The sequence below is a fragment of the Aulonocara stuartgranti genome (genome assembly GCF_965226115.1).
Source record: "Aulonocara stuartgranti genome assembly, chromosome: 1".
Lineage (NCBI taxonomy): Eukaryota > Metazoa > Chordata > Actinopteri > Cichliformes > Cichlidae > Aulonocara > Aulonocara stuartgranti.
This window is the reverse complement of record NC_138939.1, coordinates 22,311,475-22,325,075: the sequence shown is the minus strand read 5'-3', so window position 1 is coordinate 22,325,075 and position 13,601 is coordinate 22,311,475. Positions and strand designations below refer to the sequence as shown.

The window sequence follows — 13,601 nt, the reverse complement described above, 5'->3', positions numbered from 1 at the left end:
TTAAAAACCCCAAATTACGAAAACTTCTGATCACAGCCCTAAGTATCAGAGAAAGAGAAAAAAAGACTTTGAGTGGGTTTAGGCAAATTATCTGTAAACCTGCTCTACAACCTGTGATCCTTTTAAGAGTCATTTCATCCAGAATGTAATTCATTTTTTAAAGTTTGGAGGTTGTGTTTTACTAGTTCCAGTTTTACTTTGAAATCGCTCAGCTCCTCACATTTCAGGTAGTTTTACTTCTGGTCTTTGTTCAGGGTCCCTCCAGTTTTATACACCAGCTGCTGCTAATTATCCAATCAGTCATTCTGCTACGTATACCACCTGTTGTTTACTTTCCTCTTATCAGACTGTCTTTGAACTCCCAGGAATAATGTTTTCCTGTAATTTCTTCTTATTTCCTACTTTCTGGTTTCCGATCATCATCCTAGTGTTGAGTTTTCATCCGTTTTATGCCGCTTACCTGCTATCCTTGGCTTCTCCTGTCCAACTGCCTGTTTATGACTGCAGTCTGAGATTTTGCTTGTGTTTGGTGCCCTGCGGTTGTGTCCTCTTTTTCTGTGACTATTGCATTTGCGGCACTGAAAATTGCAGGATCACAGTCCTCTTTTACTCCATTTACACAATTCCTGGAGACGCTCCAAAAACATCTGAGTTCAAACCATCGCAAATAAAACTGCTAGAGATGAGTATTTCAAATATGTACATTTTATTTTTTATTTTTAAAGTGGGAAAATGTGTTTTACTACACTGAGTGAAGTGACGCATTAATATCTCCCTGTACGCTGATGAATCCAGGGAATGTGAATCAGGCATCATTGTGTATCGTGACACAAAACTTGATTGGGGAAGCAGTTGATGCACAAAAAAGCAACTAAATAACAGAAAACAAATCTTCTCTTTATAGTGCTGAACAAAAATATTCCATTTTATATTCATATTTAGTAGCACCCAAAACACAGATTCAAACAAGAAGGAAGTTACTCTGATGAAAGGCAAAGTGCAAAGAGTAGCACCAATAGGACGTAAGTTACTTTGCTGAAAAACGCCTGACTGTAGTTACACGCCCATTCACAAATTCTAAAGACCAATCACTCATGTAAGTGTGAGCTATTCACGTGCCGATTTATATATTTTGGAGTTTTATTGGACCTGAAACTATGACTCATGCAAACCCTTTTCTAAACACACGCACAAAGAAACCTTAGAAACGCACCAGACTCACTTGACACTGAGGTGAAAGTACTGATATTCACTTTAAAGGCAGAGAAAGGCTTACTGAGTGTAACATTTATACTTCTCTTCTCTGTCTGCTTTCATGATATGAGTCATGAGCCAAAAGCAAAGCATTATTAAATATGTCATCAGTATTCCTGACAACAGCCATGAGTTTGCATCAGACAGAAAGGCTTTTTGTCAAAATCATCACGATTTCCACAGCAACAATACTACAGACCTGTGTTTGTGTTTGTGCACGTGTGTTTGTGTCATGAAACCTGTTGCCAGGATACTGCTTAAGCTTAAAACGCCACTTAATTGATGTTGATTCACACTTGTGTGTAGTAAAAAAAAGAAAAAGAAAAGAAATAAGTGAAGAAATCAAAACAATTTTTGCACATTTGCCTTCATTTACTACTAGAACCCACTGGTCTCCTTCATAAGAAACAAACCATAGACAGCTACAGCCGATTATGATTAAATATGTCTCGATCAAAAACCATTCAAATAATATTATTTCCAAGTAAAGGTATAGAAGTACTCTATTATATATATATACACTAGTCTGTCTGTTTCCAAATTAAAGTATATTTGAATCATACTCTGCATTGAAGATGTCTCTTTTCGATGAAGTGAAAGCATTTTGGCCATGGAAGTGCTCAGACAGATGTGCTATATAGACCAAAGAAGCTACAAGAGGTCCTTGGCTAATGAAACCCATGCTCTGAAGCTCCTGTCACAGCTTTTGAGCATTTCACAGTAGAGTTTATGTATTATCCACGTCTTTTGTTTTTTTGGAAGAACAAAGTACTACATCCAGATGAGAGGTTGAAGTGCCGGCTGAATTTATAAGCTAAGGCTAGCGAGCTTGGTTAGCAAGTTTGCTAGCTTAAGTAGCATATGTGCTCAGTAACAGAAGTACTTCACTTCCTGGATGGTGTGTAGCACAAACTGAGCCACACTATTAGTCAGATCACTCCATTCAAAATGCTCCAGACAGCACAAACAGGCTGGACAGGGTTCAGCTCATTGACTCCAATTAGTCGAAGTGAACCTGGGCAAACAAGCTATCTGCAACAGCTCCCTGTGTCGGCACACCTGTCAATCATGGCAGGCCCTAAGCCTATCAATCCCACTATAGCTGTTATGAAAGGGTGAAACCATCTGTGGTTTTGTGTACTACGCTCCAAACATTTGCCATTTAATGAACATTGGTATCTATGATGACTGGTTTATCACATGTTGCCACACACATATTTCTCCAGAGTTTTCTGCCATATTTAACACGATGCAACCACTGGTTGCTAGGGAAAAAAATTTAGATTCCCCAGCTGGTTGACAGTGGTTTTCCGTAGATGACTGGCTGCCTCTGGATGAATCAGTTGCAAAGAAGGTGCTGGACCAAAAACCTCCTCTGCTCTGGTTGCTGGCACGGTTGTCAGTAGTTTTTCATATTTTTTTGCAAATACTTGCTCTCTACTACACCAGCAGTAGAAAAACTTGAAACAAATGCCACACACACTGGAAATGCAGAAGTTTTGACTTATGAAACAAGTTGTCTACAACATTGCCTTGAAAATGAACCTTATCCATTTCCAGTTTGTGGCACACATCACAGCTTCTGATTAGTCTGTAAGCCGGCGTGTAGCTCTTAAGTTTCCCAGCGAATGCTATCAACTTCCAGAAACCTCTCATGACTTTATTTTTCCTTTGCAAATAATGGTTGTAAGATGGTTGCAGACCAGTTTCTAGGCATGTGTGATTGGGACCTCATTCATTTGATCCTACATTGTCATTGGGATTGTCACACATCCAAAATGGTGAATAAGTTAACCTCAAATGGTTAGTGGTCATGTGTCTGCAAAACTTCAACTGACCCACTTTTAGAGCCAGCTTCAAGTAGCCACTGGAGGATGCCGCTTGATGCTACCACCCACCTACCAGTTAAAACTGGGTATTTTAATATGGGAATCTACTGGGACTGACTCACTGCTTGAGTCTCAAGTGAATACTAATTGGAGCCTACAGCTATACTACAGATGTATAGTAGGTGTACTTAGACACAGTTATGCTTTGAGCTAAATGCCGAAAGAATAAAAAATAACTCACAGACATACTCTCCTGTTTATTTGACTGTTTGCCACCATACTTTATTAAGCTTAGGGATATTTCACAGGACAAGGAACTATCCTCTATGCAATACAAGTTAGAGAACACACAAACCTGTGTTGGTGTTGTTTCTGGACCACCACAACTAAAGCTGGTCCAGATTCAAAATTTCAGGTGGCAAATCTCATTGTTGTCATGTAATAGTTTTGAGATGCAGAAATACCATCACACTACACGCCAAACACTAACCCTAACCCCAAAGCTATAGGTATAACTTTAACAACAGCCCCATAACCCTAACCACAATTACATCCTAATCCCCAAACCCAACTCTAATCGCCCTCTTTTGTTGGATCGTTTCCTCAGGTTTTTATCCACGTCCCAAAACTATGGCATCATAAAAATGTGATTGGTCACTTGCAATGTTAGACCTGGACCAACATACAGATAATCTGGGAACAACACCAACACGGGGATATCAAACACACCTCAGAGAACCAAAGAGAAAGAAAGACAGGACAACTTTTGTGTTGCCATATTTCATTCAACATGGGCTTTCTCTTTCCACACGTACAAAGAAAGAAAGTGCCTGCAACACAACAAGAACACTCAACAAACAGTGCCACACATTAACACACTTGAGCAGATTAGCGCAGAATTTGCTGACGGTCGGTGCTGAAAATGCAGCAGAAAGAGCTGCCGCACAACAAACACCAAGAATACCATTTAAAGCTGCCTTTGTTAAGGCCCAGTCTGTAGATCTGGTATGTTGGACTGTTACTTTTAAAAAGGCTCTAGCTGTACACAGAAGCAACATCCCTCTCCTTTAACACAACCAGGAAAGCGGGGGAGGGGAAAATAAAAGGAGTAAAATCCGTTTCCAGAGCTCAAGAGATGAGGAGAAGGAATATTCAGACCGAGAGAGTCTGAATTTGTAAACGATGCCTGCAATAACTCGCCGTGATGGATTTCAATATTCACGTAACTGCCTTTCTTCTTGAAAAAAAAAAAGAGACAAGCAGTTTGTGTTTGTGTATTATGTGTCCGGGTGCTTGGATAAGTTCCAGGTTTAACTCGAGGAGATGCGAGATGGACGGGAATTTGTTCTGCATCTCAGCTGCTGACAGCTGCGGCTCGCTCTCTGGCTCGCTCGGCCATGTCGTCTCATTCATTAACCAAACCTGGCAGGGTGGTGTGAGTCGCAGCCAACAGGTAAACGCGCTGGGATTTCTGGCCTCGCGCAGAGCCTGCGGTGCTCGACGCTGCGGTGCTCGACGCTGCGGTGCTCGACGCTGCGGTGCTCGACGCTGCGGTGCTCGACGCTGCGGCCGAGAGTCCTCTTTTTGGTTGGGCTGTGGTTGGCTGTGAGAAAGTGCAAGATATTCGAAGGATTTATCTTTGTAGACCAGGCAAGTGTGTGTGTGTGTGTGTGTGTGTGTGTGTGTGTGTGTGTGTGTGTGTGTGTGCGTGTGTGTAAACTCTGAACATCAAAGCTGCAAAAAGAATATTTTTTCCAGAGTGCGGAAAATCAGGAGGGTCTGAGGGAGGTATGCAAAACATTGAGGTGGGATAAGCGTGTTAATGTTTCTGTGTGTGCGTCTTCATCTTTAGACATCTTTGTGAGGACAGAAAATTGGCATGCTATTATACTTGTGGGGACCAACAGTCACTTATGGGAACAAAATGCCTGTCTCCATGAGTTTGAAGGCACTTTTGAGACTCAAAATGTGGTTTTAGTGTCAGAGTTACAATTAGGTTATGGTTAGATTTAGGCTAAGTGTTAGGCATTCATTTTTGATGGTTAGGGTAAGCAGGCAGGGAAAGCATTATGTCAATGAGATGTCATCACTAAGATATGAAAACAAGTGTGTGTGTGTGTGTGTGTGTGTGTGTGTGTGTGTGTGTGTGTGGGAAGAGGAGGAGCGGCCTCAGCAGAGCACTGATTGGCCTGTGTAGGAAGTAAAGATTGTGCCTTTTCTTCTCGATGCAACCGTGATGAGATCGCACAACACAAGTCATCACACAGAGATCTGTAATGATGTCCCACAGTTACTGCACGCAGACACTCCCAGAGTACAAACACACGCACACACACACACACACACATATAAGTACATAGGCTGACTATTTGTTGCCACCTTCATCATTAGCTCAGTGGCTTCAAGGTTCAATACTAAGTAAATTACCTTGCCGTTAAGAAGCACAGCGTTATCATTTTACCCCCGGCGTCCGGGACGTGTGTCAGCAGCAGGCGAGGCTCGTGTAGTCGCTTTGACCGGGATACATATTTGTCTTCACACCATGAGGACTGCTAGCTGCTCAAAAACAACATTCACTCACATCGAGTGATGGAGACAGACACGTTCTGTATCAAAAATCAGATTCGCTCTACAAAGTCTTTAAAACTATACATGGTGGGCTTTTGTGTACAAATACATCTTATTATTGAGTCAATTGACAGAACAGAGCTGCAAAAAGCTTCTTGTTCTACCCGATCAAGACGCTGCAGGTTCATCATCTCCTTGCAAAATGCAAATGTAGTTTCTTTAAATTGAACTCGCTCATTTTTCTTGCTGATATTATAATTTGACATTTCAAGTCCTATTATGCACAAAGTGATGCTTTGCTGCACCTGTTTTCACTCTGGAAGTGGCGAAGGCTCCATCAGAAGCCAAGAAACCACGTTGACTCACAAGGTAGAGGAATATAGGATATTGCACAGAAATGACTGGTGTAAAATGTAATTTAACCAAACATCTGATATAAAAGCTATCATAAAAACAAATGAGAGAAAGCTTTAGTTTATCAAAAGTACTTCTAGCAAAAAGCCACACACAGGCTGCTCTGCACATGTACACAACAGAGAGTCTCATTTATGACAAACCAGCAAGAGAGAACAAAGAAACAATGAAAACTTATAGCCAGCTGAGGACTAATAGTTCATAGTGTGTGGCATTGTGGCTTAACGTGTTACACGCTTCTGGGAGATCATACCCACTTGACCCAAGATACAGAGCACAGGAACAGGTGTTAAAGGCATCAGGTGACAAATTACACATCACTGAAACATCAAAATGATTTTGAAGCTGAAATAGCTGCAACATGTTCCTTTAAGACCAATTTGATGCGAGGCATCAGTGTGCTGAAAAACTGCTTTCTTTTTTGCAACATTTATCATGACCAAAAAGAAGAAAAGAAAAAAGCCTTGTGGAAATGTTTTAGTCATTCGGAGCATTTTATAGCTCTCGATATTTCAAAGAGTGACTTTCAGTGTCTCATTGCCTGTGGGCAAATCACTGCCATCATTTGTCTCCAGATAGGCAGCTCAACTCAACCGCATTATCTCCGGTTTTGGCGCCACAGTGTCCGATGGTCTCTTTCTGCTGGTGAGCTATTTGTTTCCAGCACCTTTCTCAACCAAAGCATTTTCTCCAAACGTTACACACCATCCTTCCTCTGAAATGACCTGACAGAGGATTGATTTCAAGCCACAAGGTAGCTAACTGGGACATTTTACAAGGATATCTTAGGATTAGAAAGGCAAAATCTTTCTTCTGTGTGATTCGTTTATTTCATTTCCCCCTGAGATTATGTTACAGCTTTCACTGATGTTAATTGCAAACCTACTTTCGTGTAAAAGACAAACAGTGAAGCACTCTTGAGAACATGCTCGAGTTTGGAGCCATCGGTTACTAGGCAGGTTTTGTGGTTTTCCTGAAGACGGAAATACTTGTTTCTCATCTGCTTTTGCTTAGACTCATTTTCATGATTTATTTCATTATATTAAATTTTAAGGACTGGTTTTTTTTCTGCAAACTTGAGGCACGTGGGCTGGAAAACTTATGCACAGCTGAATCAAGGCACAAAAGATGCAGGTTTCAGATTTTCAACGTGCACCACAACAGGCTGGTAGACCTGTAACACGTTCTGCAGAAAAGTTGCCCAAGGCACTGATCAAGAAAGTGCGCTGACCTTTGAACTCTGATCCCTGCGGTTGCTTACTATTCCCCATACACTCCCACACACAGGCTCTGACGCATGCTATTTCTCAAACACACACACACACACAGGCAGATGGCCCTCATGCTGCACACCTCCCCTCACCCTTGTACTGTGTCCCACCGCCTCTATAATTAATGGAGCAAGCCCTGCTCGAGGTCTCTGGTAGGATAAAAAAAAAAACAAAAAACAAGGAAGTGTGTGTTCATGAATATTTACAGAAAACAGCATGAAAATTTCACACAGAAAGAAAAAAAAAGATTATCCCAAAGTATCTTACTGTATCTTACTGTGCTGAAGGCTTTAAAATATCCTCATCTTTCTATGTGTGTGTGTGTGGTATCACTGGTTACCACAGAGGCTCTGTATCCTCAAAGCTAATTGCATAAGATTGGCTCTGTCCTCCAAAAATTCATTTAGAAGCTAATTTCTTTCTGTCATGGCCAAGTGATTTAGCTCTCTCCTTGAGACAAACCAGCTAGAGCCCTCTAAAATCCTTATGTTACAAAAAAATCAACTTAGTGTTCCCCAAATAGCCAATTTCCTCCACATGCTTTGGAAAATAAAATAAAGCCGATGATGTTCGTCTCCAATTAGACTGCAACACCTGAAGATAATTCAGATCCAGACTGATTCCTAATGCGTGTATTGTGCGAGTGTTTTACTCACTGAGAAGCCTGCCCAGAACGGACAGGAGTGCCGGACTCTGGGTGATGTGGTGAGAGCCAGAGCCGCGAAGCTCACAGCCAGGATGAGACTCCCGAGGACCATTTGAGAGACTCCCAGAGCCAGCATGATCCTCGTCCGGGTACGGTACTCCCTCAGCCGGGACAGACTGCGGGACAGCGACGCCGGGCTCAGAGACCCCGGTCCGCCTAAGCCACTGCTGCCGCCGCGGGGCAGCGCGTTCACCGGCATTGTGACGAAACGATGCGACCGAACCGGGTTACACAAATGCAGGTGTAGCAAATAAAGGTAACAACATCCGATCAGAAACAGAAGCCTCGCGTATTTGGCCCGCAGTGATCTGGCAAACGGCGTGAGTCGAAGTCAGAGTCCGATGTGGAAGATTTTCTCCATCACTTAAGATGCTCGGAGTCCCTCCAATTAGAGATGCTCTGCGGCTGATGGGAGGAGAAAGGTGAGCAAAGAGCGGGCTGGACGAGCCACCGGATGTTTACCAAAATACGCACAGATGTTCTGGACGTCTTCAAGTCGAAACACGGACAATAAACCTCCGGAGTTCCTCGCTGACTGCTCCAACAAGAGCCCATTCCTGAAAAGTCAAGACGCAAAGAGAGGAAAAAAGCCCCAAACGCTTCATCGTGCTGTCAGCCAGCCTTGCACCATTGTCAGGCTGTCATGCTCGCCTCTGCAGGCTCTCCAACAACTCAAAAGCGAGGGCTGAAGCCTGGATAAAGACGCGCGTGGACAAAAACACACACACACACACACACACACACACACACACACACACACAATGAACCCACACTCCTCCTAAACGCACTAAAACGCCTAAACGTTTGAGCCCACGTTGATGGGTTTCTTTTTTTTTTCTGGGTCTTTAAGTGTTTGAACACCCCCCTCTCAGGTCTGAGCGAGCGGCTTTTCTCTTCTTCGGTGTGAGAGGCACCAGCCGTGCTTTTCACAGACGACAGCAAATCTAACAGCCAGGACAGGAGATGCACACTGCGTATTGGAGATGTGCCACTCTGTGCGTGTACATGGCGGCGGGCTACACGGAGTGTGTTTTACTCTTGATGGTGAAGGAGGGGAGGAGGACTCCTGCGCTATCAGGAAACAATAAAGACTAAAAATATTAGTAATAATAAAGAAAATCTGCCCGTTATTTGTTACCCCTCCTGATGTGTAATTGGTTCATTAAAATAAATGAAAGAAACTGACATTTTAAGTCCACGTGTGTCTGGATTTCATGGCTTAAAGTGAGTGCGGATTAACCTTAGCTCCAGCAGCTCCATCGGGGCATCTAACACTGACTTTGTCCTGTCCTTCATCACGCAAGTAAAGCTTCACTACAGGGGAGCTCCGAGGAGTTAGACCTTCCAATTATCATCAGTAAAATATGTCACAGGTCTGAGTTTGCCATGCAAAACAAAGTCCGATACGAATACATATTAATTGTGATCACTAACATATCCAAACAAGATTTCTCAACTTGTGCTGGGACCTCACGGTTCATAGGGATTGATAGCAACCTGCATCCTGCAAGGCTCCAGCTCTGCAGATGTTGTATTAAACCGGTTTTTCAGGTGCTGCGTGGTTTTCTTCACGCATTTTATGAAAGATATTTCAAAGAAACCAAGCAAAAACCATTAAAGGCGCGTCAATACATGGAAAAATAATAATAATAAACGTTACTTCCACAGCTGAAAGATTAGCTCCGTCCTGCGGAAAAGACCCATTCACAGCTCACCAGCGCCACCAAGCGGTGATTTTTGTTTTTTATTTAAATCACAATATACTCTAATCTGTTTTTTTCCTTTTTAGTGTCATAGATGCTGCTTACTGCTTTCTGATTACTAAGTGCTACATTTATTTTTTATTAACCCTGAAACCTTTAAATAGTGTAAATATATTTTATAATCCATTCATGACTGTAAGTCCATGATAAAACGATGAAATCATATTTTATGTATCAGCTGCTGAAATAAAATATAGCCAAGCATTCATGTGGATAGTTCAAACAAAGCTACAGTTTATTAAACTGGTTATTTGAAAGATGTCCTCAACACAGTCTGAACTCTGTCAGGCAGCTTTCTTTTAATTTCTTTAAGTAGTCTTCAGGAATAGTTCGTCAGGCTTCATGAAGGACACTCAAAGCTCTTCTTTGGATGTTGGCTGTGTTTTGTTCTGTTTCCTGTTAAAATGATCTCACACTGCTTCAATAATGCTGAGGTCCCGCTCTGGGGAGGCCAATCCATGACTGACAGTGTCATGGTGTCGTTCTTCTGTCTTTCACTGCACTGGCAGAGTGTTTGGTATCGTTGTCATCAATCAGACACTTTTCCAATGGAATTGCATGGTGGGCCAAAATCTGACCTCTGACAAATCCAATGTAGACATTGAGTGTTGCACTTCTCTCCTGAACTCCTCTGTATATGTTGACCATAATTCTAACCACAAATTTCCAATTTGGATTCAATTTTCCATAAAACTTGTTGCAGTGGGTCTTATGGACCTTGTGTTTTTATATCCAGGTATGCTTTTACTGCATTAGCAGTGTGTTCGAGGTCATTGTTATGACCAATTATCTGAAAAGAATATAGAAATGGGCGGTTTCTTAAAACCTTTTGCACTATACTGCATATTATATATAAATACAATACCCATCCATCCATCTTCTTCCGCTTATCTGGGGGCAGCAGACCTAAGCAGAGAAGCCCAGCTCTCCCAAGCAACCTCCTCCAGCTTGTCTGGGGGAGCACCAAGGCATTCCCAGGCCAGTCTAGAGATATAATCTCTGCAGCATGTCCTGGGTCTGCCCCGGGGCCTCCTCCCGGTGGGACATGCCCAGAACCCCTCACCCAGGAGGTGTCCTTATCAGATGCCCGAACCACCTCAACTGGCTCCTTTCGATGTGGAGGAGCAGCGGCTCTACTCTGAGCCCCTCCTGGATGGCTGAACTCCTTCCCCCATCTCTAAGGGAGAGGCCAGGCACCTTTCGGAGGGAGCCCATTTCCACTCAGAAAGCAGCGGCGGAAATACAAAACCCTGTAGGTTAAAAAAATAACTAAATCCTTATCCACTCTTTAATTTAAAAATGATTTTATTTATTAATACAGTGGTATACTTAAAATTGTGTTGCAGAGGAGAAAAAAAAAAGTCAGCCACAAGTGAAGAGCTAATATCCAATAAAGCCGTGTTATATCTAAAAGTAAAACAGTACTGGTGTGCCATACGTAATATATTGTCTATTAGTACAAAAATACATTTAAGGGCACACAATATAGCATCCAGTATCAGAAATCAGTGAGAGGGACACTTTGAGAGCACACCCTTCCAAATGAAGATGTTTTAAATGCATCTGAGCCACAAAGACTTTCCTTAACCCTACGTGGACAAAGTAATAAAAATAGAAATAAAATTTAAAAAAAGACGACCTTTTTGAGACCGTAAAATAGCGGTGGCAACATATCGGTAGAAAAGGTGTGATGTATTATTGTTAGGTTACAATTCAAAGGCTTGAAGGTATGCCCATAATACAAAGATAACCACTTTCACTTCCTTCTGCTTTTTTAAAACATGTTTTCTCTAAGTTTTATACAAAAAAGAAAGACATACAAAAAGTTCATTTACAACAAAAGAGAAACAAGGCAATATGCTAGCTTTATTTACAGCCACTTCTTCTCAGATGGTTTTTTGTTTTTAAGCAATGCATAGCAGATAAAAGAAGAGCATACCTTTGTTATCTTTTATCAACCGTTTCTGCGTGTGCTAAACCCAAGTTTATTTATACAGAGGGTTCACAAAAAATGGCAAAACAAATGACATTATACCATAATTTATCATAACTTAGTTTTTTTTTTTCTTAATGAAAAGTGAATAATCTGCAGATAAGGCATCACTGCTTATTTGTGTGAGTGCAAAGAGTGCACAGAGAAAGGAAAGATATTAAGTAGATGTGAGGAAGGAACCGAGGAGGCTACTGGACCTGAGTAAAGAACATGCATAGATCTCCCTCAGGCTGGAAGGAGAGAGGTGGTGCTCAGTAAGAGAGGAAGTTACAAAAGGTAAGAAAAGGAAGAACAGAGTGAGAAGTGTAGGAAGAACGTCTCTAAAAATGTGCTGCTGCTTCTTGGGTTCATGTCTTGCCACCTCCTTAAACCAACTGTATCAAACCTTCAGTAAGATTCCTTCAATGTGGAAGGGGGGAAAAAACAAACAAATAATTCAGTCCCCTGCACTGAAAAACAACAAGATGTCGACTGGCAATCGAATTTGAGTCCAATTTGAAGTAAATATATATATATACTGTAGGCATATATAGCATAAATACACTGACACAGATTTTTTCAAGCATGTATGCTGCCTCAAAAGCCATACATCCATCTGTACTTTTGTAAAAAAAAAAAAAGAAAAATTACATTAAACATTGCTTTATATATAAGTGTCAATCGTCAGTGACGTGGGTCATGCATCATTTTACATCAAAACTTTGAAATTGAGTTTAAAGAACAGCTCGTAGCGATCATTGGTGTCTCTCCTTCGTCCAGCACTGTCTGGGTCTTCTTCATGCTCTATTATCCCGTGTGTTTTGTTTGCTTGGAGTGCGTCTGTCAGTGTGTGTGTAGTGGTATACGTGTGTGTTTGCGTGCGTGCCCATCGTCTTCATTTCATCCGCCATTCTTCCACATTCGGTAACATCACACCTGCTGTCTCTTCTTTAAAAGTGGTCAATGAGCACAGAGACACAGTTGGCTCCCACCAGGTAGTTGGGGTCTCCGGTGAGAGACTTGTTCTGCCAGCTTTTTGGATCACCTGAGGACAGACAGATGGGGGGTTGATATTAGCTGCTTTTTTTTTAATGTAAAAATTCACACCCAAACCTCTCTTTAAAAGTCGTGAACTCGGGCTTTCATTTTAAAAGAGCCCTGCCTGCACAAGTTAATGATATTCATGGTTTGTGAGCCACGTTATGTGAATGTTTAAAGCCCGTATCCGAGGCGGAGGAGCGCGAGAGACTAGTAAAACCTCTTTGGTGTTTTTATTGAATGTCCCCAGCCTCTTGTTGACTGCAAATTAAACCTTGGTCACTGTGAGGTCTGAGTGTAATTGCAATTATAAACATGCGTATCTGTGCCAAGAGGAATCAAAGGAGGCAGAGCGAGCTCAGCAGAGGTCCATCAATACAGGACTGACCACAGTGCATGTCACAGTGTGTGTGCAGCCTCTTCACTGATACAGCCATACTTTAAAAGCTTCTTCTTAAAAGAGAAACGCTCCACTTTAGATCTGTGTCAGACAGTCTGTGTCTGACATGAAAATACTAACTGGTGGACATCTCTCTCCATCCCCTGGTGCATACGTGGACTTGCTGCTGGCTGAACTAAACTTAGCCCAAAAAAGTAGGAACATTTGTTTGGTTGATAATTTCTTTGTTGTAACGATGCTTCTTGGCGTTAAACTCTTACACCATTGGAAAGCTGTTTTATTTCCCCTTAAATGTTGACTCGTTTATAAGGAAAATGCTTTTGTTGGTTGAGCAGCAGAGTTGAGTGGTGCAGTGTTGTCGTTTACTGTATTCTGAAGAAACAAGA

At 41.9% G+C, this 13,601-nt stretch overlaps 3 protein-coding genes across 13 annotated transcripts in view; 1 reads left to right on the top strand and 2 right to left on the bottom strand.

Moving 5' to 3' along the window:
* The window catches only part of fam189a1 (family with sequence similarity 189 member A1), a 114,938-nt gene extending 105,204 nt beyond the window's left edge, over positions 1-9,734 (bottom strand). Inside the window, exons 1-2 of one of the 3 annotated variants that reach the window (XM_082529075.1) lie at positions 8,517-9,734; positions 7,993-8,447 (exon numbers count right to left, since the gene is read on the bottom strand). In XM_082529075.1, the coding sequence (XP_082385201.1) occupies positions 7,993-8,241 (249 nt within the window). In that variant the 5' untranslated portion in view covers positions 8,242-8,447; positions 8,517-9,734. Of the gene's footprint in view, positions 1-7,992 lie in introns of all 3 variants that reach the window. The other 2 variants (XM_082529074.1, XM_082529076.1) reach the window with 2 other exon arrangements.
* LOC309703837 (uncharacterized protein) overlaps positions 1-13,601 on the top strand; it is a 435,129-nt gene that overhangs the window by 376,340 nt on the left and 45,188 nt on the right. The gene's annotated exons all lie outside the window — the stretch shown is intronic.
* Positions 11,093-13,601, bottom strand: part of tjp1a (tight junction protein 1a) — a 104,113-nt gene continuing 101,604 nt past the window's right edge. For all 9 annotated transcript variants that reach the window (XM_082528305.1, XM_082528307.1, XM_082528308.1 and 6 more), the window contains one exon: positions 11,093-12,822. In XM_082528305.1, the coding sequence (XP_082384431.1) occupies positions 12,728-12,822 (95 nt within the window). In that variant the 3' untranslated portion in view covers positions 11,093-12,727. The remainder of the gene's footprint in view (positions 12,823-13,601) is intronic.